This window comes from Panthera tigris, chromosome F2, assembly GCF_018350195.1.
Source record: "Panthera tigris isolate Pti1 chromosome F2, P.tigris_Pti1_mat1.1, whole genome shotgun sequence".
Lineage (NCBI taxonomy): Eukaryota > Metazoa > Chordata > Mammalia > Carnivora > Felidae > Panthera > Panthera tigris.
Genome location: NC_056676.1, coordinates 82,252,304 through 82,277,644, shown reverse-complemented (window position 1 = coordinate 82,277,644; position 25,341 = coordinate 82,252,304). Strand labels below are relative to the sequence as shown.

At 61.1% G+C, this 25,341-nt stretch overlaps 1 protein-coding gene across 8 annotated transcripts in view; it reads right to left on the bottom strand.

The window, feature by feature from the left end:
• Nucleotides 1–25,341, bottom strand: part of MROH1 (maestro heat like repeat family member 1) — a 62,182-nt gene that overhangs the window by 12,109 nt on the left and 24,732 nt on the right. For 7 of the 8 annotated variants that reach the window (XM_042972665.1, XM_042972672.1, XM_042972666.1 and 4 more), the window contains 21 exons: nucleotides 25,088–25,201; nucleotides 15,737–15,810; nucleotides 13,937–14,059; nucleotides 12,141–12,248; nucleotides 11,785–11,929; nucleotides 11,598–11,638; nucleotides 11,201–11,342; nucleotides 10,875–10,927; nucleotides 10,308–10,415; nucleotides 9,883–10,002; nucleotides 9,601–9,723; nucleotides 8,655–8,801; nucleotides 8,524–8,550; nucleotides 7,459–7,581; nucleotides 7,148–7,227; nucleotides 6,937–7,048; nucleotides 6,762–6,857; nucleotides 6,033–6,137; nucleotides 3,792–3,927; nucleotides 3,573–3,685; nucleotides 2,567–2,719 (listed from right to left, as the gene is read on the bottom strand). In XM_042972665.1, the coding sequence (XP_042828599.1) occupies nucleotides 2,567–2,719; nucleotides 3,573–3,685; nucleotides 3,792–3,927; nucleotides 6,033–6,137; nucleotides 6,762–6,857; nucleotides 6,937–7,048; nucleotides 7,148–7,227; nucleotides 7,459–7,581; nucleotides 8,524–8,550; nucleotides 8,655–8,801; nucleotides 9,601–9,723; nucleotides 9,883–10,002; nucleotides 10,308–10,415; nucleotides 10,875–10,927; nucleotides 11,201–11,342; nucleotides 11,598–11,638; nucleotides 11,785–11,929; nucleotides 12,141–12,248; nucleotides 13,937–14,059; nucleotides 15,737–15,810; nucleotides 25,088–25,201 (2,243 nt within the window). The remainder of the gene's footprint in view (nucleotides 1–2,566; nucleotides 2,720–3,572; nucleotides 3,686–3,791; nucleotides 3,928–6,032; nucleotides 6,138–6,761; nucleotides 6,858–6,936; nucleotides 7,049–7,147; nucleotides 7,228–7,458; nucleotides 7,582–8,523; nucleotides 8,551–8,654; nucleotides 8,802–9,600; nucleotides 9,724–9,882; nucleotides 10,003–10,307; nucleotides 10,416–10,874; nucleotides 10,928–11,200; nucleotides 11,343–11,597; nucleotides 11,639–11,784; nucleotides 11,930–12,140; nucleotides 12,249–13,936; nucleotides 14,060–15,736; nucleotides 15,811–25,087; nucleotides 25,202–25,341) is intronic. The other variant, XM_042972671.1, reaches the window with a different exon arrangement.

Here is a 25,341-nt window from a genome sequence, read left to right as displayed (position 1 = left end):
CCCTCCCGTCTTGCCCTCTGCGCTCACGCTACGACACGCTCTGTTTCACCATCGCTGCACGCTGGGGCCGGGGGCCCTCGGTCCGGTCACGCCGCCCGCCAAGACCACGTTTTCTGATTCCGTGTCGAAGACGTTCAACAGTGCCCTGGTGTCCCTAAGAGGGCCCCCCGCCAAGGCCTCTCAGGGCAGGGAGGAAAGTGGTGGCCCGCGTGACCTCCGCAGGTGCAGGATGCGAGCGTGCCCGTCACGCAGAAGACGGAGGTGCGTGTCACAGACGCGCTGAAGCACGAGCCCGGCCGTCAGCAGTCCCGCTCCGCGGGGCGAGGGGGCTGCGTGTCGCGTCTGTGGGCCGAAGCTGGGAAGGGTACCGTGCAGGCGGCAGCACCCTGAGCCCCCGCCGGCGGGTGCGGCACGCCGGGCCCATGAAAGGAGCCTTCCTCTGTCGGGAACGGGGGCTCCAAAAAAACAAACCAGGCAGAAGCTTCACGACAACGGATTTGGTGGTGATTCTTTGGCCATGACACCCAAGGAACAGGCAACGAAGGCAAAAACCTAGGCCTGCGTCGGATCGGAAAACCTTTTGTGCGCGAGGAGCACCTGGCAACTCCTGATCTCAGGGCCTAGGTTCAACGCCCCCCAACACCCCCCGCCCCAGGCATGGAGCCTCTTACAAAACAACGACGACTTTTAGGTGTCCGAGGACACAATCGAGGGCTACAGAATGGGAAAACACTCCCGGGTCACACACCCGATACTGTGCTGGTGGTCAGGCCATACAGAGAACCGCACAGCCAACGACAACAGACCAAACAACGTCATCTCAAAACGGGCAAAGGTCACAGACAGGTCTCCCAGAAGACAGACAAATGGCCAAGTGCGTCGTCAGGAATCCTGAGGGAAATGAAGTCAAAAGCACTCTGAGGGGCCACCTCACACCCAGCAGGAGGGCTGCGATCAACAAAACAAAAACAAGTGTGGCTGAGGACGCGGGGAAAGGGAGCCCTCTGCACCGCCGCCGCCGTGGGAACAGAGGAGGCTCCTCCAAACGTTCAAAGAGGCCCGAACGACCCAGCGCCCCCGCCGTGGGCAATTCACCCAAGGGCCAGCCGTCTGCACACCCGGAGTGTGGCCCGTGTACCCACGCACCAGGAACACCAGCGGCCCCGGCCTCCAAACTGGCCCGTCCCCTCCACGCGCATGGGGCCTCCGGGGCCCCTCTCTACCACTCAGGTCCAAGCGGGGGAGCCCCGCTGAGTGCAGAATAAAATCCCAGCCTTCCCCCAGCAAACCCTGCCGTGGCCGTGCCCTCCCGTCACACCTGCAGCCCGTTGACAAGTGCCTCCCGAGGGGACACCCTCTCTCTCCAGGGTCACCGCGCACAGCTCTCCTGCCACGTGGCCCTTTCTGATGCTCTTCGACCTTCTCCATCAGCAAACTCCTGTTCGTCCCTCCCTGAGAAGGTACTTGTGACGTATACGTGTCCGTGTGCCCACGTGTGCGTACATATGTGCGTGCGTATCTCCGACGGAGAACTCGTATCCGGAATACATAAAGTACTGGCTCAGATCAACAGGAGAAACGCAGACAACCCAGAAAAAAAATGGGCAAGGCACGGGTGTCTCCGGCTGCGCACGGCACACACGTACACACGTACAAAAGCGTTCAACTTCACGAGCCACCAGAGAAACGCGAGTCCCGCTCAACATGGAGCCGCCACTCACCCCCAGGACGACGCGGACCAGTGCCGGCAACGGTGCGGCCTGTGTCCCCGACAGAAACACACCCTCGTGCGGCCCACGGCAACGCGGCCCCTCCTGGGAACCGCACGCGTGCCCACCGAGGCGGCAGCCAGGCGGTGCGCAGGCGCGGGCGACGGTGTGCGTGACCTCACGCCGGCAGGGGCGGCACACGAGGGCACGAAGGGTGTGAGTCCGTCTCTACGGGGTACGAACCAGCCGGTGCTCCGCACTGCAGGGAGGCAGGGGCAGCCTGCGGGGTGTCGGCTTGGGGGACCGGGGACTCCGGAGCGGGCGGACGCCTGTGCGTGCACATCCGTGGGAACCCCCAGGACGAGTTCGTGCTCTGCTGGGACGCTCCACTTCCAGAGGGAGCCTCAAACCCCTCCTGGCCAACAGGCCCGCCTCTCAGGGATTCACAGGGCGGGCGCTGAAGCAGCCACCCGACCCCTGGAGCCCACCTCGCGCCCGCGGGGACCCGAGCGCGGAACGTGTGTGTCAGCCGTCACTGCACACGCGCTGACGCAGGGCCGCTGCTGACGCACGACTGGGAACAACTACGCAGACAGCCACCTGAGCTCCCAAGGGCACACAGAGGTGACAGGGTGAACGGGAAGGCCACAAGGAGCAGGCGGCACGTGAGCGCCCCGGGCAGGGCCCCCGTGGGCCAGCCAGCTGTGGGACTCTCCGAAGGGCCCGGAGCAGAGGGCCCAGCCAGTGCCCACCCGCCGCAGGGCTCCGCGCCCCCCGCTTTTTCCTTCCCCTTCCCCTTCCTTTTTCCAGGCCCCAGCCCGGCCCCTCCCCTCCCTGCCCCGCCCCGCCCCCCTCACCTTCTCCTGGAGCATGCTCCCTCGCTCCCTCAGCAGGCAGTTGACCATGATGGTAGCCGCCCTCGAACAGTTCTTGTCCGGGTCTCCCAGACTCTCAAACAAGGTCAGCAGGAGGCTGATGAGTTGCTCTGGCGGGAGGCGCTTGGCAATAATCTAGGACGACGGCTGTGTCAGAAGAACTGAGCCGGTGGGGACACAGACCCAGCATCCCGGGGCCGGGGGCTGCCGGGTGCCTCCTCCAGCCGCCCTCGCCCCCTCGTGGGTGCGGGGGCGAGGTGGCGGCTCGCGCACAGGAGGCGCGCTGGGGCTGAAGCCTGGCCCTGCCGGGACACGGGGTGCCTCCCGGACCTGCCTGACCCAGGCCCCTGGAAGGTAGTCCGGGGGCGGCTGCCCTCCTGACCCGTGGGGTGGCCTGCAGGTGTCCAGACTGCAGGGTCAAGGGTGGGGGGTGGCACATCCGCCCTGAGCAGCCCGGCCACGGACCGGAGCCCCCTCCTCGTCTGGTCAGCACAGCAGAGCGAGCCACTCATTAAAGCAGACAGACAGCACACAGAACGGAAGGGACACAAAACCACAGACGGCAGCCGCGCCACGTCTGGCCCCAGCCGCACACCTCCCACTCCACCCGGAGTCCCCCAGGGCTGCGTCTTTTCCTCCCGCCGAGTCCTCCCTCCCCACCCAGGAAGGGCCCCGTTCACCCCCTCCCTTCCTTCTTCCGCAGGAGAGCACGCCGCCTCGGGACCCGAGGGCCAGGTCCAGATACCAGATGGCGTAGGAGTGCCGTCCTGGCGTGGGGGCTCACAGCGCAGGCTGGGGCAGCTTCCTCGGCTCTCTGGAGCCGGCAGCTGAGCTCCCGACGCCCCTGCTGCTGGGCCTCGGAGGGCTGACCCCAGGAAGGTGGAAGCAGGGCCAGCCCGCTGGCCCCGTGGCACACCCACCCGGCGCCCTGCAGAGCCCGTGGCATGCTCGGAGCTGGCTGCTGTGACGGCGCCACCCCGGCGGGTACCTGGGCTATGCTGTGGCAGGTGTGGAAGAGGACGGCGGGGTCGGGGTGCACGAGGCCTTCTTTGAGGGCGAGGAGCTGCTCGGCCACATCATCCCGGTAGTCACGGGAGAAGCCTTCAGAGGCAAGGCAGAGGGAGGCCGGGCAGGTGCTTTCCTGGCCCCCAAGGCCCAGGCTCCACCCCCTCCTCCCTCCAGCAGCTCTGTCCAGCCAGGGGCTCACCCTCATAGCCCAGCTGGAGGTACAGCAGGGCGTGGACGCAGCTCACAGCCTCCTGGCGGGTGGCAGGCCACAAGTCCGCACACCGTGGGGAGAAGAGGCCAATGAGGAGGCCCAGGTTGTGGAAGGGCACCAGGGCCTGGAGAGGCAGAAGGAGGGGGCCCTCGTGCAACACTGGGGGGGGGACAGAGAGAAGGGCCAGGCCCCCCAAGATGCCAGGAGTGGGCAGGTGTCCCTGCACCAGCTGGACCCAGGCACAGGCAGGGGTGTGACCAGTACAGCTCCTCGGTGAGCTGCTCCCCTGCCAGGACCCCTAAGAGGAGGAGGGTCCGGCAGCAGGTGTGTGCAGGCAGAGGGGCGATCAGGAGATAAAGAGAGAGTTCCCACGGGCAGCAGAGGGGGGCAGGGCTCTGCTGATCCTGGCCAGGAGGCGTGGGACGTTCCCTCCCCTAGAACACAGGTCCCGTCAGGCGAAGGGCTGCGTGAGATCTCCTTTCGCCCTCGCGGGGTCCCGGGCCCATCTTCCGGGGCCTAGTCTTCCTGGCCAGATACAGAGCCCTGCCTGCCCCACGCTGAACAAACGGCCTTGCGACATCAGTTGCACACCGCTCGGTCTCCTGCCTCCACCTGCCCCCATCGGCCCGCCACGCATGAGGCCTCCTGGGGAAGCGCCCGCACCCTGTCCGTGCACAGGCGCCTTTAAGGGAGAGTCAGGCTCCGCCGCTCTGAGGGCTCGGCTGAAGGCCCTCACCCTGGCCGTAGGCTGCAGGGAGGACCTTGGGGGCCAGCCACCGTTCCTCCCAGCGAGGCCAGACATCTGTCACCTCACATACAAAGGTGAACTCTACTTAGACTGGGCTTATGTGAAAAGCAGGCCAGGAAAGAATTTGTGGGAAAAGGCCACCTAAGCTCGCTCAGAAGCGAAAACCATCCAGACACAGGCAGCAGGTCCAGCGAGACAAACAATCAGGGTCTGGGTAGGTAAAAAAACCAAAACAAAACAACAAACAAACAAACAAAAAACCAAGAGAAAAGACCACAAGCATCTACTCCTGATAAACATCCTCATTAAGACAGACCAGGGGTGCCCAGGTCGCTCAGTCGGTTAGGCCGACTTTGGCTCAGGTCATGATCTCACTGGCCGTGAGCTTGAGCCCCACGATGGGCTTCGTGCTGATGGTCGCATACCCTGCTTGGGATTCTCTCTCCGCGCCCCTCCTCTCCTCTCCCACCCGTGTGCATTCTCTCTCTCACAAAGTAACAGATAAACTTAAGAAAAGAAAGACGCAGCTGGAACAGGATAGAGGATACCTAGCAGTGCAACTATCTAGAGGCTGGGGGCCGCTGTCAGCCCCCACTTTGTTCTGGAAACACCAGGCAACACGAGAGGCCGAGAGGCACAGGTGTTGGGGGGAAAGGCCAAATTATCAGCATCTGTAAGCGACACGACTGTGCTTCTGGAAGCACAAGAGAACTAACGCTCATTAGAAACGACGACGGGGTCTTACGAACCGCCTCGCGTCTCAGAGTCCACAAACCCCCGCTTTCCGTGTGCACTAACTACAGTCACAGTTACTGACAGCGCTTGCAGAAGGCGCTTCGCTGGCAAAGGCACCAAAATCTCTCACGGCAGAGCCGCGTGAAGATGCCGTCCCGCGTTTCCGAGCGGCCTGGGTGGAAAGACCTATTACTGACGGATGCTCAACAAGTTAATCCATCGGTCCCACGCAATCCCTATCAAAATCACAACAGGGGTGTTTCAGGACGACGCGAAATTTATCCGAGGATCACCCAGACCAACGGCCTTGTGCGCACAGCCGCGAAGCCCCGACAGCGTGGCCCCGAGCCCCCCCGAAGTGCCAGACAACCACGCGCTTCCCGGACTGAGCCCCTTCGCAGCCCACCCCTACTGCTCCAGAACCCCTGCCTCTGCCCAAACGTCCTCGCTTTCTTTTACCCGGCCCCCACCTCCCCTTCCCCGCAGCTGACGCGGGGGCTCCCGAGGAGAGGGGTGCCCGTCAGGTTTTACTCTGAGTGGCCAGCCCTGAGGACGACTCCTGGTCCTGACCGGCCCCTCTGTGCACGTCTCCGGAAAGAGGATGGCGGGGCCCCCGGAATGTGGAACCGCCAGAGGAGCACCGGGGAGCTGGGAGGGTGCTGTGGGACGTGGGGGCCACGCACAGCAGCCCCCAGGCCAGGGGACCCAGGACCGAGGCCGGAGCAGGGGAGTCGCCTGGTACTCACGCTGACGTGCAGGTGCTCCAGGAAGTGCCGCAGCAGGCAGGCGCTTAGGCCCAGCGCCCGCACCCTCTCGTGGCCCCGCGGGGACCTGATCCACGGGCTCAGGTGCTGGGGGAGAGGGGGCTTCGCATGGGTGCCGGGGCAGGGCTGAGCCCGGGAAGCAGCGGCCTGCGCACCGCGGGAGGCTCAGCGCCCCTGCCAGGCCACCCGTCCCCGGCCGGCGGGCCGGGTCACGGCAGGTCGCCTGCTACAGCTGGGGCTCCGTCCCCGTCCCGTTGGCCCGGCCCACAGACGTGGCCACCCCAGGCGGACCGAGAGCGAACCAGGCCTACCAGGGGACGGGCTGCCTTTGCAAGCAGGTCAGTCTCGCCCCTGCGACTGCAGCGCCGGAAAGGGCAGGGAGGGGTGCGGCTTGGCTACCACGTGGCCGCTCCGCCATCCCGACAGCCCTAGAGGGTCAGGAGCTCACATCCGGTGCCCGAGTGGTCTCTCCATCCCCGTGCCACGCAGTGGAGGGGAGGCGAGGGGAGGCTCCTGTGTGGGCCCACCCCCATCCGCCCACCTGTCCAGGCAGGGCAGCCCTCCTGCTCACAGACGCCCCTCCCATACACTTGCAGAGAGCACCGAACTCCCCGGCGCCCCCGGAGCAGGCAGAGCCAGGAAAACCAGGCACGGGGCCGGCTGCCGGGGTCGGGGGGGGCACCCCCAGGGCGGGGCACACCCACCGCACACCTCCACCATGATCTGCAGGCCCTGCGGGGTCATGTTCCGCCGAAGGAGGCTTGTCAGCAAATCCTCAAGGGCGTGCATGGTGTCCAGGTACAGTGACTAGAAAGAGATGAGGCCACCAGTGACCCCGGTGCCTGCAGCGGCCTGCCCGCTGCCCGCCGTGGATGCAGGGTGATACCTCCTGGCGGTCCTCCTCCTCCTCGGGCTCAGGCAGCACAGCCATGACGCTGTGTAGACAGCCGCGGATCAAGTCCGCCTGCACTCGCTCTTCCAGCGCTGGCTCCAGGGAGCTGAACCGCAGTCAAGGCCCCGTGCCACACCCCTTGTCCAGAGGGCACGTGCACGGAGGGCCCCCCCACAGCCCCCCTCACACCCGGAGGAAAGGATACACCAGGTAAGTGCAGGCAAGCATGGCCTTCTTCCGAATGGGCGTTCTCAGGGAGTCTGGGGGCTCTGCCTTGATGAACTCCTAGGGGAGCCAGCCCCGTGACTCAGCCCTTGGCCCAAGCACCAGCCTTCCTCCTGGTCAGCCATCTGCCCGGCGCTGGCTTCTGGCCAACTCTGTCCCCCAACCCAAGTGGGTGCCGGGCCCCTCGCTGCATGCACCCCCCCCCCCAGTCGTCTCCAGGCCCACCTCCCCCGTCTAGGGCAGCGCCCTGGGAGCCACCCTAGCACCGGCCGGGCCCCGCCCAGAGCTCACCATCATCTGTGCCACCAGCTCCGCTTTCCTCGAGAAGTGGAAAGAGCCAGCCTGGGCACTGCTGCAGATGGCCTGGCTGGCCATGCACACACTCTGGATGAGACACAGCTTCAGAGCCGGGTCCTGGAAGGACACAGGACTGCAGGGGGGCCACCAACGCCCGCCCCCACAGCACGGCTCTGCCCCGAGGTGGGCGGCCGCTGCCTCTCTGCCCTTGGGGTGGAATCCAGAACAGAAGGCCACCCGGAGTGACAGCCCTCAGGCCCCGCAGCCACACACGTTCCTCCCTGAGGGGCTCTCAGCCTGTCCTCCTCCAGCTCTTGCCACGCAGACCAGGGGGCCTGGAGCCCCTGCGGCACTCGGCTCTCGGCCTGGCTCGGGCAGACAGCACGCTGTGTCCCCTGCACCCTGGGGTGTGGCTGGAAGGGCACCTCAAGGTGGGAGGAGAAGGGAACACGCCCAAGAAGAGCCCCAGCAGAGCGGGACTGTCCCCCTGCCTGTCCCACCGACTCGGCCTCTGGGGAGTCAGGAAAGGGGGTGTGGGGAGCTGTCCCGGGGGCACGAAGTCCAGGAAGAGACAAGTCTCAGAATACCCTCCCCTCCAGCCAACCCCAGGAGACCCCAGAGGGTCTCCTCTTCAAGGGGAAGGCCCAGCCACTCCTAGAGAGGTGTTAGTGCCCAGTTAGTGCCAGATCCCAGAGAGGAAACACGTTAGTGAGGCTCGGCAGGAGGTGGGCGTCGTGAGCATCGGGGAGCAGAGCCCCAGCCTGTGGGCCTGCCACCAGCCGCTCAGAAGCCCTCCGGCCATCCTTCTGTCCACCCACCACCCAGCATCCAGGCCGGGACACTAGCTCCTGGGCCCCTGTTGTGGCTGTAAGAGGAGAAGCTGCTCCGAGGTGAGTGGGGACCCGTCCCGGCACGATGCTCCCCGATGCTATCCCTGGGGACTGGGACCGGGGAGCCCCAGGGGGCGTCCCCCTGGCTTCTGCCCCTGAAGCTCACAACCAGGCCAGCCCACGGAAAAGAGAAAAGGCATAGTTCACACTTAGCCCCTACACACTGTACCTTGGTCTCTACCTTTATTCCCAGAACCTGACAACAAAAGTGAAGTGAGTTAAAACGCGACGCTCTGGCGGTGATGTCCCTGCCCCGCCTGCGTGGCGCCCCCCACGCCAGCAGTCTGCCGAGGCGCCCACCTTGGTGCTGAAGTACTGGAATATGTTCCGGAGGATGTCCGACTCGACCTTGGCCAGCACCAGCTCGCGGGGGGCCCGTGCTGCCACGTGGCCGTAGCACAGGATCAGAGTTGACTTCACCTTTTCCACCTCATTCTCACTTCGGTCCTGAGAGGCCAGAGGGGTCGGCGGGGCCTCGGTTACGGGCCATTACCTGCCCCCCATAGGAAGCCTTGCGCTCAGAACCCCCAGGTCCCTCCGGAAGAAGGGCTGAGCTGGCCAGCCACGTCAGAGGCATAACCGAAGGAGTGGAGGGCGCCACCGGAGAGTCTCTCCGCTGGGGACGGGACGGGACAGGCAGGCCAGCCACGGGCCCGCTGGGGACAGAGCAGCAGAAGGGAAAGCGCTGAGCGGTGGACCACGATGGGAGAGGTGGGCAGAAGGGAGGGCTGGGAGCTGAGAGCCAACTCGGGGGCCGGGGCAGGGGGGGGCAGGGGCCCCTGCCCTCTCAGTGGCTGCTCTGGAGCCCTTCCACCCGGCCCGGACTTGAGATTCTGTAACTGCCACAGGCACCAGGAGACGAGGACTGGGGTGGCGGACGGGGCAGCGGTCCATGCCCCTTGCATCAGGCTTCCCCAAGAATGCAGCCTTCGCTGGCCACCGGGGGGCAGAGGACACGCACACAGCAGGCGGGCAGTCCCATCCTGGCCCCTGGGAGCCCCCTCAGAGCCCACGGCCAGCACAGGACTGCCCCTTGTCATACCCACCAGCCCCACCCCCAAAGAAGCACGGACCGGATGCCACCTCCCTGCCCTGGCCCCAACCGGCAGGCTGCCTGAGCCCAGGAAGCTCCAGAACCCGCAGCCGCAGGACCCCAAATCACAGCAGCACGGCCAAGACAGAAGCACGGCTGGTCCCACCCAGATGCCCCCCACCACCGCCCCAGCGGTCACCCTGACCCCTGTACCTTAAAAATGTTGAAAATGCCGGTGGATCTTCTGAACACGTCTGACCTCATGAAGTCCTCCAGCTGGGCCAGGACATCATCCAGGTGAGAGGCGGCACAGATCCCGAAGCAACAGGCGAGGCCCTGGGAGACGCACAGGTGCGCTCACACCTGGGCAAGGACAGGGGTGGGAAGGAGCCCCCTGCGCACGCACACGCTCCAGAGAGGTGCAGTCACACGCGCACGCACGCACGCACACGCCGAGTGCCTGAGGGGAGAGAGAGGCTCTGGGGAGGGCACCACCTCGCGCTCGGCCTCCTCCTGGTGTCTGGCCGTCTCCAGAAGCTCTTGCAGATGCTTCCTCACCACCTCCTTGCTCGAAGCGGCACCCAGCGTGGTTCCGACGCATTTATACAGGAAGTTCTGCAACAGAGCCAAGGAGCACGGCCGCGCCCGACGCCTGAGTGCGGGAGCGCCAAGCAGACACGGGAGGGGCCGCCGGGCACCCACGACGGTGGCCACCTCGAGGAGTGGGGGCGATGGGCTCCTGCACCCCCAGCCGTGGGCCTCTGGGAGGAGGCTCACGGGCCCTCCCTCTCTGGCTCTGCCAGGGCCACAGGCCACTGGAGACAGGTTCGTGCAGAAGATCACATGGAATCAAGGCAAAAGAACAGTAGCCTAAGGACGCTGCCCAGACCCCCCCCCCCGGGGCACCCCCTCCCGTGCACCTTCTCCTGGGGCGTCCCGTTGTAGCAGGGCAGCTGTCTGCACATCTCTAGGCTCAGCTGGCAAATCCACGTGTTGTCAGACACGACCGCCAGAGTGTCCCGAAGGAACTGTGGGCAGGGGCCAAAGCAGTGAGGGGCCAGGAATGCAGCCCTTCACGGGGCCGGGGAGGGCACTGAGGCCCCGTGACGTCACATGCAGTGACCTCAGGGTGGTCCTGTGCTGTGGCTCTGAATTGTCTGTTGATGACCTTCAAGCCCAGGCAGAGCAAACCCTGGGTGGTCAGACACGCGGTGGGCCTGGCAGGGGACAGGAGAGAGGATTCCCGGGCCCCAGAAGCTCAAAGCCCCTGAAATCTGGCTCTGTCACAGCAGGGTGAGCGACCTGTGAGGGCAGCAGCAGGTGGTTCCCCCCGGCCCCCCCCCCCATACCTCCCCCATCCTCCCCTGCCCCCCCCCCCACTAGCGCCTACTGAGCTCCCTGAGCTGTCCTGACCCAGGCTGGAGAGGCCTCCACCCCCAAGACAGGCCACGGCCTTGCCCCCCCCGCCCCCCCGCCCCCATCCTTACCGCCAGCAGCCTTTCCTCCCACTCCTTCTGGGACAGGGTCTCTTCAGTATGTTCTGAAACGACCAGTCATGTTGTCAGCCCAGCCCACGCCCGTCGATAGAAGCAGAGTTCACCCAGAGCCTTCCAGGCTGGCCTCGCCCTGTGTTCAGGAGGACCAAGGCGCTCCCACACCCCAGATGCCCCCAGGGGACACCCTGCAGGGAACGCCTTTCCCGCCTTGTGTCCCGAACCTCCGTGGGGGCCGTTTCTTCCACCTCAGAAAACGTGGTCTCTACAACCCGGATGCGAACCGGCAGAGGAACACCACCCGGCGCCCGGAGCCTCACCATCCAGGTGTTCCAGCAGCAGGGGGACGGTGGTGGCCCACCGCTGACCCAGCAGAGGGTGGATGTTACGATGCAGGACGCTCAAGAGACGCAGCGAGGCGGCCCCGCGGCCGTCCCCCAGGTAGGGGTTGGAAGACACGGTCTGAGGGAAGTAAAGGTGGGAGCTCTAGACCCGAGGGGCCACCGTGCCCCGCAGAGCCGCCCTCCCGGGGAGGTGGAGGCAGAGACGGCTCTGAGACGCAGGTCCCCCCGACCCCATGGGGAGCACCTGCGAGACAGCAGGAGTCACGGGACAGGGGGACCGAGGGGAGCGCCCAGGCCTTCCCAGACCCCCTCGGTGTGCCGTGGTCAGGGGACACGGCGCCACCAGCACAGAGCGCCGAAGCGCAACGCTTACCAGGAGTCTCGTGGTGATGGCGTAGGGTGAAGGGAGGGTCACTGGAAAGGACGGGGGAGAAACGCTCAGGGGGCCGCCTGCCCACAGAGCCCCAGCCCCTGACTGCACCTGGGGCGGGGCGGACTTGGGGGCGGCTGCGAGGGTGGGGTCAGGCATCAGGGGTGGCACGGGGAGAGCAGGGGCGCACCGTTGCTGTCGTACTGGATGAGGAAGGCATCGGCCCCCACCTCCTCCCTCTTCTGGGCCAGGTGCACGAGGCTCCTGCAGAGCGGGGTCAGCGCCCCGGTGAATTGCACGGGGGTGAGAAACTCGAGCAGGTGCGGCCAGAGGACCTGGGGGCAGAGCCGGGGTCTGTCGGCGGCGCGGCTGCAGGAGCTCCCACCAGGCGCCGCGGGGGCTCGGCAAGGTCATGGGCGGGGGGGGGGGGGGGGGGCGGCGAGCGCCCCTGCCCCTGCAGCTGCCCACTGCAGGGTTCAGCGGTCGCAGGGCCAGAAGGTCAGGAGGGGGCAGCAGTCACTCACAGACGGGGGTCTGCACACTCACGTGGCTCATCCTGTCCACGGTGGTGCTGACCAGGTAGAGGGTGCTGATGCTGACGTCCCGCACACTGTCCGTGGCGGGGTCCTCGCTGTCCGGACCCGGCTTCTGAGGCTGGCGTTGGCGGGGGGAGGGGGGGCGCAAAGGCAGGCGCACGCATGGGGCCACCACCGCTCTACACGGCTGTGGGCTCTGGGCCATGAGGACACGGCCCGTGTGCGAACAGGGCAGACCCTGTCCGGCACCTGCCGGGGGCAGGTAACACACACTGCGCTGAAACTGCCCAAGGACACGGGCTCACCTGGCTGAGCTCTCGTCCCCAGAATAAAGGAAACCTTGCACGTTCCCTGCCAGCCACGGACCCCAGGATGGCTTCATCCTGGACTTTGGCAACACTGACATGCGTAGAAACGGGAGGGCCTTTGTGGAAACAACAACCACCTGAGAAGACTCCCGTTTTCTACCAAGAATAGGCTACAACTTGCGCAGCCTGACGTGGCTGACGGTTCGGCCAGAGACGCCTGCTGTCCTCTCTGGTGAGATGGCGCCCCAGAGCCCAGCTCCCTGGGAAGGTTCCAGGCAGGAAAATGACTCCTGTTCTCTAAATGTTTTGTCCGAGCCTTCCGTCTGTGCTTTCAAATACCAAGAAGCAAACACCGAGCAACCAAGAGACAGCAGAACTTCGATGACTGTAGCAGACCTACAGTCCTCACGTGGAGGTCAAAGGCCAAAAGCAGAAAAAATAGGGGTGCTTAGGCCTCGAATGACAATTTTTAAAGCATGTTCTACAAATGTAGATAGAAGTTCATACTGAACAAACATGAACCACTTTGGAGGTCTGATCATCTGCTAGATCAAAAGGACCATCTCTCGACAATCTTTTTTTTTTTTTTTTTTAATGATTTTGCTTTTTTAAGTAACCTCCGTGCCCAGTGTGGGGCTTGGACTCACAACCCCGAGATCAAGGGCGGCTCGCTCCTCCCGACAGAACCTGCCAGGTGGCCCTCCCAACAGAGTCTCAAAGGCAGGAATAGACCTGGCTAGATTCACAAGAGACAGCACAGTAAAAGTACGAGTCCGCAGTGGCCGCAGAAAGCTGTTCACCTGGACGGATTTTAACATCCTGATAGAAACCTTCAAATCCCCAAAACACTGGGAACTAATAGGCTAAATCAGAGGACTTGATTCTCTCCAGCTTAGGCCCCACAGCCCCAAAGCGGCGGTGAAAATGCAGAGGCCAGAATCAGCCAAAGCAGCAGTGGACCTGGCCCCCCACAGGCCTGCGGGAGCAGAGCCCAGCGGGACCCCCTTCCCGAGGGCCGGCAGCACCCACCAGCGCTGGTTACACCCCGGCATTTCAACCTAACCGCAGAGGTCCCGTGTGGGGACATACGTGTCCCCTCTGAGCTGACCTGGGCAGGCAGGTGGCTCTGTGGGCACGAGAGCCCAGGCCAGGGCGGGCTCAAGGCCGTGACACCGAGACCAGCCCGTCATGCCTGCGTGTTCCTGCCGTCAACCTTGCTCTCCCTCGAGAAGAAACTTGGATTTGCTCAGTAACGCTTTTAATACAAAAGCCCCAGGGAGGACCAAGCGTCTGTTCTGCCTCTTTTCTGAGTGCTGGGAGCTAAGGAAGAGGGGCGCTGCGGCTTGGAGGCCCCACCTCGGACACGGGAGACAGGTGCTCGGCACGCGGACCGAGGCCCCGCGCACGTACGCACCCGCCTGCCCTCTGGCCAGGCCTGCTCCCGGGAGGCCGCCAGCTCGGGAGCCCCAGGGAGGGTGGGTGAGGGGCCTGCCCTTACCTCGGCCTCGGGGGGCAGCGCACACTGCTGCACGATGTACGCGACCATGGCCTCTCCTCCAGGCTGTTCCAGGTAGCCGTGGTGTGCCATGGCACTGATCACCTGCACCACTGCCCGCTTCACCTGCCCGGACCCGAGGGGGGTCAGGGAGGGGCCCCGAAGGGAGCCCCGGCGAGCACCACAGCAGTCCAGCCGGGAGCGGGGAAGCTCTCCCTCTCCTCTACCTGTGCCCGCCCCTGCAGCCACACCTGTGCCACAGCTAAACGTGCACCTGTACCAGCACCCACGCCCACACCGGATCCGCCTCGGTGCCTCGTCCTCCCTGCCCCGCAGCTGTACAAGCGGCCCTCCGGCCAGCCTGTGCACACGCTCACGTCCTCAGGGGAGGCCCTCCCGCCCCCCACACCTCCCCCTTTTCCTGGGCACTGGACATGCCGCTACTCTGGCTCCAGACAGGCCTCCCCTCTGCCCCCCGCCCCCGCCCCGGCGCAGGACTGCTGTCCCTCGGGGCGGGCACCTCTCCGGTGCTTCGGGGCGAGGACCCCGAGTCTGCAGCTGTTTCCCAAACGTTCCTGGGATTGAGCCCGCTGCCCAGCCCCCCTCAGTGGCCCTGCCTGGTGGCTCAAAGGCACAGCCAAGTCACTGTGGCCGAAAACCCTCTTCCCCAGAGCCGGCACTCTCCCCGGCCCTCCTGCTTCTTCCGGAGCCCTGGGGCACAGACCCTGGTCTAACGCCCCCTCCCTGGGGTCCTCAGGTCCTCACGACACCTCTCCTTTGCACGTCAGGTCAAATGTCCCTGCCCTGGGCCTCCTTGGCCACTCACAGCTGTGTGTCATCCCCCATTATACGTGTGCCCCGAGTGACTGTGGGAAGGGGCAGATGTGGGCGAGCAAACCATCCGGTCGCATAATGAGCGCTCGGGATGAGTGCATCTGGCCACGGGCACTGTCGGTGGTACACGGTGTGGCCCTCTCAGGGGTGTCCCGGAGCAGCATCGGCGAGCAGGAAGGGATTCCAGGGACTGTGCATGGGAGTCTGGGACACATGTGGCCTCAGTGGTTTGGGCTCCATTTCAGTTGTTTCTAAAATCCTCACGGAAGGTCCCAAAGAGCAGGCCTGACGATGGAGCCTGGTTAACCTGGTGTGCAGGAAGGGTCGCCCCTGCCCTCGGCTGCTGGGAGGTCACCGCCAAGCCCGGGGACATCCAGAGTCCAGCGCCCTTGTTTCCCCGGGGCTCTGGGCCACACGGGATCGGCTCGGCCTCCCGAGGGGCCGGAGACTGAGGTCAGCCACGCGGGCAGTGAACCGGGTCTACGCGACGGAAGCCAGATAAAGGCCTCGCACGCCGGGGCTGGGGGCTTCCCCGGTTGGCGACGCTGGTGCGTGCCATCACGTCCCTGCCAGGGGAGCCAACGCTGCCCACGACCCCGCGGCGAGAGGGCGGTTTGCCCCCTCCTGGGCCCTGCCCGGTGCGCCCCAACCCCTGGCTGATAGTGGTGTGTGTCCTTTCCCCGTGATAAACCTGACTGCGAGCGTGACGCCCCCCGGGGGTGCTGGGAGTCCTCCTGGAGGACGACCCAACCCGAGGGGGTCTGGGGACCACTGCCCCACTCCGTGTCTGGTTAACTGTATAAGGAGTAGGATGTGGCGAGTCAAGGGCTGACCGCTCAGCGGTGTGCCCTCCCTCTGATGTCTGGGTGTGGCTGAGGGGCTGCTGCCTGGTCAGTGACACCTCCCAGCCCAGCCCGGCCACACTTCCTGCAGCTTCTCGCGGTGGAGCTCAGGCGGCGCCCCGTCTACCTTGCTGTTGGTGTCCAGAAGAGGAAGCCTCATGGAGGACAGAATAAAGGGCTTCTTCACTTCCATCTGAGAAGCTGCAAGAAACCAGCAGAGGGCTCGGTCTCCCCAGCACGATGAGGCTGGCCGGCCCACCCACCCCCACAAGGCCCAAGACCTCATCACCAGGGTTCGGCTCAGCATGGCCCTCAGCACGGGGAAGGGACGGCGCCTAAGCACAGCCCGCCCACTTTCTGGGGGACAAATGACCTTCTTCCCAAATCACATTATTTTGCCCAAGAAAAAGCTAGAAGATTGGTCATTTAGGGCAGCAGGTGAAAGAGTGTACTGAGTCAGGTCAAGCCAGGTTGAAGGGCGGGGCCTCCAACAGCACCCCAGTCCCAGCAGGCCTGGAAAAACCCGCAGGTGCACACATTTCCCGTTTTGCTGACACTGCTGGTCTGAGGACCCCACCTTGAGAAGCAGCAACATAACCCTCTGTTTCCTGATAACATTTGTTAAGTGTATGTTTGTTTATTTATTTATTTATTAATGTTTATTTTTGAGAGAGAAAGAGAGAGACAGTGTGTGCAGGGGAGGGGCAGAGAGAGAGGGAGACACAGAATCGGAAGCAGGCCCCAGGCTCCGAGCTGCCAGCACAGAGCCCGACGCGGGGCTCGAACTCCCGAACCGTGAGATCGTGACCTGAGCCGAAGTCGGACGCTCAACCGACTGAGCCACCCGGGTGCCCCTGAAGGTTTTATTTTTCAATAATCTTCACACCCAATGCGGGCCCTGAAGCCACAAAACTCCCAAGATCAAGAGCTGCACGCGCTGCTAACTGAGCCAGCCAGGCGCCCCAGGGACGGCACTCTTCTTCCGCATGACGACCCTGGGAGAGAGGTCACTCCACTCCGACCCCTCTCGCACCACGGACCTGGGGCTCCCGGGCCGCTTCTGGCCCGGGCGCCTGTCGCACACGCCCGCGTCCAGCACCAAGCATGGCACCAGCCGGCTGCGAGACGAAGAGAGTGGGCTCCCGCGACGCAGTACAGCAGGAGACGCGCACCACACATGCTGGGAAAACACGACTCCAGACCCAACTGTGAGACGAGCCGCCCCTTTGATAAGAGGCTGCAAAGGACCCTCGTGCACGCCCAGCGGGACAGCGGAGCCGGAGCCACAGGAGGGCGGAGGAAGGTTACGCCGACGCTCGGGAGGGCAGGAGGCGGCCTGCGAAGTGGCCACCGGGGCGGAGAAGAGAAACACAACACGCAACCAGAGGCCTCGTGCCCTCAATGTGCAAGAGAAGCCCAGGCGATCGATGACGAAAACACAGGCAGAGCAACAGAAAAGTGGGCAAGAGAGCTGACCAAGCCCCCACCGCCGACGTGTGATGCCACCGGACCCACCACCTGCTGGCCGGGGAGGTGGGGGACGGCAGCCCAGGGGGCAAAGACAGAGAGGGCCAGGCACCGCAGACCCCCGTGTGAGACCCGGAGCCGGCCGGGTGCCGTCGCGAACGCTGAGGGTCCGCACAAGTCCACTGGAGCCAGGACGTCCGCGCGGGATGGCAAGCCTGGCTCGGTCCAGGCTACGAGCTAGGTCACAGCACCGACGGCAGCCAGGGGACACCAAAAACGTCCTGCTAGGTGAGGGCGCGAGATGAAGCTTCTTGGTTCCCCCACGTGATGCTCCCGACGGGCGTGACATACCCTCGCACCGCAGGAGCGCACAGCAGGGGTGGGGTGCCACTACGGGGCAGGCTCGGGGCTCGCAGAGGGGCCACATGTCCCTGACCATGCATGGGCTCTGGGAGCTTTCGTTCACATTTTACATTCTCAGGAAAAGGTTACAAAAGAGCAAAAAATGCAAACCACTCAATAGAAAATCGCACAGATTGTGGCAGGAAAAGGAAAAGGGATCGGGCGGGGGGCGGGGGGCAACAGACCAGGGCTCAAGGGCGTGGGGACACGGCCAAGGACGGACATCAATCCAGTGCCACGTCCCTGAGGCTCAGAACAACAGACGAATATCAAAGTGCGAGCAAACACAATGTCCCCCCCATCTTCCTGCCACGCAGATGACGACCCCTGACACAGTGCTGTCACCCGCAGCTTCGAGGCGCGGCTCGAGTTTACGTGGAGGCCAGCCGTGAGCCAGGCCCTTGCAACACGCTGAGAGAGCAGCACAGAGCAAGGCAGACGTGGCCCTGCCCCCGAATAGTGTGTGTCCTAACAGGGGGGACAAGGGACACAAGCAGATAATGAACGAGACCATCACAAGCTGTATTAATGTCACGCAAGGTACTGATGAGAGGCAGAGAAGCAGAGCGTCAATGGGGTACCCGGTCTGGACGGGCAGTCAGGGTCCGGGGGCCCTTCTGAAGAAGGCACATGTGAGCTAAGAGCCCGGCAGGGTGCAGGGGAGGGAGCCCCCCGCTGCAGGACGCCCGGGGTGGCTGAGCAGAGAGCTCACTACAGTCCGAGCAGGGGCTGCTGGGGCAGCAGCGGAGGGGAGGCCGTGGTCAAGAGGAGGCTCCCTGCTCTCTCCACGGTGCTTGACCCCGAGTGACCAACATCAGGGCATTCGAGTAAAATTACTGGACTTTAGAAATAAAGAAGAAACCCTCTGGATGTCTGAAAACAGAAGCAAAACAATAAAAAAACCCCACACACGTCATACAAGAGGAAAGAAAATGAGGTTAACGTTGGCCTTGAACAAGAAGTGTTTGCGCCAGAATAGACTGTGAGATGAATACGGGTGCCCAGGTGAATTTGAATTTCAGATAAACAACAAATCATCTCTTAGTGCAAGACTGTCCCATGTAACATTTGGTGCGTCTTGTTTTTATAAACCTGGCAACTCTACGTCAGAAGAAAACAGAGTAATGACAAGGAAACGTGAACAAAGGATTTTATAATCATCAAAACGAAGTGTCAAGTACAAAAAGCACAAATAAGACTTTATCAACACGAGCCTTCCCTGTGGACTCCGCCAGAGAATAGGCCTCGGGCAAGGAGAAGCATCCTCTCTGCAGCTGCCAGGAGGACAATGACAAACAAGGGCCGAGCAGGGGAGAGGACAGCATGGGCTGGCCGCCTGCAGGGACAGCGCAGACGCGGCTGCGGCACAAAGCCGTGACGCAGGGAGGGCAAGGAAAGTACGTGCAAAATACCCGCCGTGTGCCCACCCACATCAGTGGTGACAGCATCGGCCTCTAGGGTTAGTTACGTGTGTAACACGAGGGAAGACGAGGGCGTCTGGGATGTTCTAATTCTTTGCAGCTTGAGAACCAGATTCATGGGAGGAAGGAGATGCAGATGTGAGAGAAAAGAGTAAATGGAAAGACTCGCTCGTCTGGCTGCGGAACCGGAAACATCGGTACGAACCCCGGGCTTTTCTACCTTCTGTCTCTACTGGTCGCGCTACTTGGTCCCATCTCCTGAAAAGGCCTGGGAACGGTGACCACCCAGAAGTAACAAGCACCCGACTACTGTCTTTGAGGGCAGTTTCTCACTGAGGACATAGGGCTTTTTGGAGAAATGGCTGATTCCAGGTCTGGGGCAAGAAATATCTAAGATGAGCCTGGAACACCAGCCGCCCAAGACCCTGAGGTCATGCCCAAGGACTCGACTCGGAAGAGGCTGACGTGATCCAAAGGTGACACAACGTGAGCATCGCTGGTATGGATCGCACTGTACCGAAACCCATTAAATGTGTTAAAATCCATGAACGTGTGAGACTTTTTTAAAAGGGGCGCCTGGGTGGCTCTGTGGGTTGAGCGTCTGACTTCGGTTCACGTCATGATCTCCCAGTTCCGAGGTTCAAGCCCCGCCATCAGGCTCGCTGCTCTCGGCACAGAACTGGCTTAGGATCCTCTGTCTCCCTCTCTCTCTGCCTCTACCCTGCACTCTCTCTCTCAAAAATAAATACACATTTTTCAAAAAGGCTTGAACGGGGGCTTGTTGTTTAATGGGGACCGTTTCCGTTTTGCAGGATGAAGAGAGTTTAGGAGATGAGCTGCCCAGTGGGAACGGGATTAACGCTGCTGAAGCAAACACTTGAAGGTGGTTGGGGCGGTAAATTTTGGGTATTTTATAACAATTATAAACAAAATGGCCACGGTCCAAAAAGAGACATAAATGTACATATCAACTTTTTTAATGACTAGACCTCGGGTGTACATGTGATAGATCATCAAAACTCCAAGGAAGTGGTTACTATACAATCAGGAGAACTTACTTATCAGGTGGGTGAAGAGGTTCTTACTGGAACAGGAGGGTGGAGGGAAGGGCTTCCGCAGTGACGAGTTCGGTTCAAGAGCCCTGATTATAAATACAGAAGTGTTTGTATTTTTTTTTAAGTTTATTTATTTTGAGAGGGAATGAGTGGGGGAGTGACAGAGAGAGAGAGAGAGAGAGAGAGAGAGATTGGGAGAGAGAGAGAATCCCAAGCAGGCTCCACGCTGTCAGCACAGAGCCCGACGTGGGGCTCAAACCCACAAACCGTGAGATCATGAGCTGAGCCTAAATCAGGTGTAGGACACTCAACCGACTGAGCCACCAGGTGCCCCAGAGGTGTTGGGTTAAAACGAGCTATTAAGTCATATGTTTATATTCCGTGTGGTTTCTGCCCGTGATCCATCTTATAACGAGAAGCTTTTCTTTAATGGAGATGAGCGGTCCTGAACAGAGTTGAAGGCGGTACACTCCCAGACCAGAAGACCTCCTACGAAGGCACAACGATTCAGGGCGTGTGCTGTTGGCGTGGGGAGGTCCGTGGGACAGAAGAGTCCCTGAAAGACACCTGCTAACCCGTAACGTCGAGTCCCTACTCTTAGTACCTCGGAATGTGATTTTACCTGGAATAGGGTCCCTGGAGGTACGATTCGTTAGGTCAGGATGAGGTCACACTGGAGTAGGGTGGGCCTTTACTCCAATACCACCGTGCCCTTACGAAAGGGGAATTTGGGACACAGGCACACAGGGAGGTGCCCGCGGGGATGCAGACGCAAAGGGAGGTCGGGGCGGCGCCGCTACAAGCCAGGCGATGCCAAGGGCCCCCAGGAGCTCCAGAAGTGGGGCGGGGGCCTGGGACAGGTTCTCCCTCACCCTGCTGACCCTCGGACCTCTGACACCTAGACTCGCAGTGACAGTGACACCGTGAGACAATACACCGTTGCTCAGGCACCCGGGTGGTGGTACTTCGCTAAGGCAGCCCCAGAAGACCAGTACGTCCAGGCACCTGATTTTCTAGAAAGCACTAGAACGACGGGGAAAGGAAAGTCTTCACAACAAGCAGTGCTGGAGCCACGGGATGCCCATATGAAGATAAATCTTTGCTCCCTGCAGCTCACACCATACCCCAAAATTAATTAGAAATGAATCAAAGAACTGAATGTGCGAGTTCAAACAATAAAGCTCCTAGAAGAAAATAGAGAATCTTCACATCCTCTGGAAGGCCAGAGTCTTCTTAGACACAAAGGTGCCGACCCCAGGAGGAGGCACACCCCATCTACACGGATCTGACAAACGGCTCGTAGACATGACCATAAGAAAAAAAAAACCCAGTTTTAAAATGGGCAGAAGACTTGGACCAAAAAGATATCTGAAGGCCAACAGGCACACGAAAAGATGCTTACCCACTCTACTCTTAGAAAATTCCAGTTCGAGCCGTGGAGAGGCACCACTACCACACAGACACCAAAACGGTGAAAATGAAGACTCCGGGCCACGGCCGGAGCGGGCCGGGAAGCCGGGGTTGCCGCAGCCTGCCCCCCACCCCCGCCGCCCGCCGCCCCGTGTACTGCGCATGGCTGAGCGCGACTATCGGGTAAAACCATATGGCCTTTCCAGGAATATTAAACATGCACTTGTCCCGTGGCCCCGAAATTCCACACCTGGAGGTATGAGCGCACACGCCCACACACTGGTTCGTCCAAGAATGTTCATACCAGCCTTCTTCGTAATCTCCCCAAACTGGGAACGATCCACACCCACTAACAAAAAAACATGTTTTATTCACCAGACATGATGGAATATATCTCAAAAATATCATGCTTGGTGGAGAGAAGACGGACACAAAGGTCACCTGCTGTAGTGAACTCATTTACATGAAATCCCAGTACAGGCAGAATCAATTTAGGGTTGAGGTGCTGCTGTCTGAAAACAACCACGAGGAGACTCTGGGTTCCGGAAACATTCCACAGTGTAACGGTCACGTGCTTGAACAACATGTAAAATGTCACCAAGTTGTACACTTGAGATTTGTGCATTTTTAAAAATTTTTTTTTAATGTTTATTTATTTTTGATAGAGCATGAGTGGGGGAGGGTCAGAGAGAGAAGGAGACACAGAATCCGGAGCAGGCTCCAGGCTCCGAGCTGTCAGCACAGAGCCCCGCATGGGGCTCGAACTCACAGACCGTGAGATCATGACCCGAGCCGAAGTCAGATGCTCAACCGACTGAGCCACCCAGGCGCCCTGAGATTTGTGCATTTTACTGAATGCAATTTGTTCTCAATATTAGAAAGTGAAGTTGTTTTTTTTTTAATCTTTTTTTGAATGTTAGTTACTTTTGAGAGAGAGAGAGAGACAGAGTGCGAGCGGGGGAGGGAAAGAGAGAGGGAGACACAGAGTCCGAAGCAGGCTCCAGGCTCTGAGCTGTCAGCACAGAGCCCGACACGGGGCTTGAACCCACAAACCACGAGATCATGACTCCAGCCGAAGCTGGACGCTCAACCAACCGAGCCACCCAGGCGCCCCTAGAAAGTGAAATTCTGAAGAAAAAAACAAAACAGGAACTAGAGGCCAAAATACTTTAAAGCATTTGATGTAAAAAGTCCAGAAGGCAGGCAAAGAGGCAAAGAGAACACAGCATACCTGACAGGGCGCTAAAGAGGAGTCTGGAAACAGCTGAATATCGAAATCCTGTTAAAAAAATCCCAAGATAAAATAAGATCCGAAACTACGTACTGAAAGGGCACTTCACAGATCTGGGCAGAATATCACCCCAGAACAGCCAACACAGTCAATAAAATTTCTGGATTTAGAATAACAAAATAAAAATCCTTTGGACATCCAGGCAAAACAAACCAAATGGCTTGCGAGGAAAAGGAGTACCAGATTTCTCAGTGACAGTAACCAAGGCTAAGGGACAACGCAGCAAGGAAAGAAAGCGAGAGGCAGGACCCTCACGTGTGGCCAGTCCGACGGAACGGCAGTGCCCACCCACGCAGGACACGGCTTCCCAGACCACGGTGCCTGGGAATCCAACTACGGCCCCAACTTTTTAGTCATATTACAGCATTTTGCTTCTTTAATTTTTTAAATGTTCATTTCCTTTTGAGAGAGAGAGAGACAGAGAACGAGTGGGGAGGTGCAGAGAGAGAGGGGGACAGAGGAGCCCAATGCAGGCTCAAACTCTTGAACTGTGAGATCATGACCCGAGCCGAAGTCGGACGCTTAACTGACTGAGCCACTCAGGCACCCCTAAACAGAATGGCTTCATCCACTGAGTTGAACATATGCGTACCTTACAACATGAGACTCTACTCCTAGGTGCACACTCAGCTGAATGTGCACAGGACAAACGTCCCTGGTAGCATCGTGCATGACAACAGATGCCACGGGACACAGCCCGTCACCTGCCTGCAGTGGGGGGGTGGAGCATAGACTGACCCCCTGGAACACTTCACGGAAAGGGAAGGAGTGGGCTACACCACACGAACACGTCCCACAGACAGAGTGTCGAGGGCCGGAAGCCAGGGACGAAGCAATTCATGTGCCAGGATCCTATCTGCACCACGTCAGAAGTCGAGCCGGGCTCCAGGCCTGCGGGGCCGGGCCGGGGCCTCACAGGCTCGTTAAGCTGAACGGCAGAAGCGTGTGCTGTTTGGTACGGGGCCTGCACTTCAAAATACAAATAATAAAGCACGCTGACGCTAATAACTCTCTAAGGTATAGTACAGAGTGAGAAAGCGTGCTTTTGAACGGTGTCATCTGAGACTTAGAAAGTCTATTTCTTTACACACACACGCACATAAATGCCCAGAGAGGGAACCCGCAAATAAAACCCATGAGCGCAAGAGAGTCTGAGAGCACGAAGGCCGCGGAGCGATCGGCGAAGGACAGGCAGCGCCCTCAGTCGCGGGGAAGTCCAAGCATCTGAACGCACAGCAGCCGTTGCGCCCGCACCCAGTCCCGCCACCGACACTGCGGCCACGGCCCGAGCGGCAGGCAAGTCCCTCCACCTCCCTCACCCTCAGCTTCCTGATCAGTGAAACCAGGCTCACGTGGGGGCCGCGGGAACCAGGGGAGGGTGCACTCCACGTTCTGTGTGGCCGCCACCGTCCCCCGAGGTCAGGAGCCCTCCCCCAGGAGTCGGCGCGCTGCTGGCTTCACGGCACACTCTGGGCCGCAGCCCCGGCTGCCACCGTCCTCCCGTGTCCCTGCCTCTTCCCAAGGGGCATCGTTCCAAGTTCCATAAGATGTGCCCCGGGTCCACAGGCACGGTGTGTGACCCAGCACCGACCCACAGTGAACCTCGCGGGACAGGGGTCAGCATACCTGTTCCATAGAGGGCCAAGTAGAAGCTATTTTAGGCCAGGGCGCCTGGGGGGGCTCAGTCTGTTGAGTGTCTGACCTCGGCTCAGGTCACGATCTCACGGTTCTTGAGTTCGAGCCCTGTGTCAGGCTCTGTGCTGACAGCTCGGAGTCTGCTTTGGATCCTCTGCCCCTCCCCCACTCACGCTCTCCTTCTCTCCCTCCCTCCCTCTCTCTCTCAAAAATGAGTAAACATTAAAAAAAAAGAAACAAAACTATCTTAGGCTTCAAGGAACATATGTGACCTCTGCCATTATCCTTCTTTGCTCTTACGACCTGTTAACGTGAAAAATCCACTCACAGCTTGGGCTGTCTGAACGCAGGCTGCGGGCCTACCGTGGCCCATGGCCAGTGTTTACCGACCAAAACTTATGGGAAAACACAAGCTCGGGTGTGAAAAATGTCCAGGCTGTTGCTGGTTAGATTAACCTTAGAAGCAGAAGGCCGAACCCTTCCATGTGACTGTGAGGGAGCCAGACACACACAGATCGCAAGGCATTCTGCAGGACAGCCGGCCCGCACCCTTCACAGAGCCCCGCACCCAGGACACAGATCACCAGTGCGTGTCCCTGACCGGCACCCGCCCCCCAGGGGCCATCGTGACAGACAGCGACATCAGGCCTGGGGGTGAGCGGCCAGCACCTGGCCCAGCCCCGGCGTCCACAGCCACCTATCAAAGGCCAACGTCCACAAATCGGAGCAAGATCCTTTCACCTAAAAGATGGTCACTATCTGCCTCTTTCAGGCCCTGGCCCACACTGGCCACTCACCAGCTGAGTTGATGACGTGCCTCACGACCTGCAGGGTGCCCACGCGGGTCCTCTCGTTGTTGGCATCGAGCTTGGGCAGCAGGAAGGCCAGCAGGCGGTCAGGCGAACAGCACGCTGCCGGGCAAGCACAGAGCCAAATAATCATTTGTAATAATCTTTGCTCCCTGCTCACTGTTGGCACCTGCCAGCCCCGGGGTCCTCCCGGGGGCTGCAGCCCACACACCGAAGCCTCCTCACCTCCAACCCACGCCCAA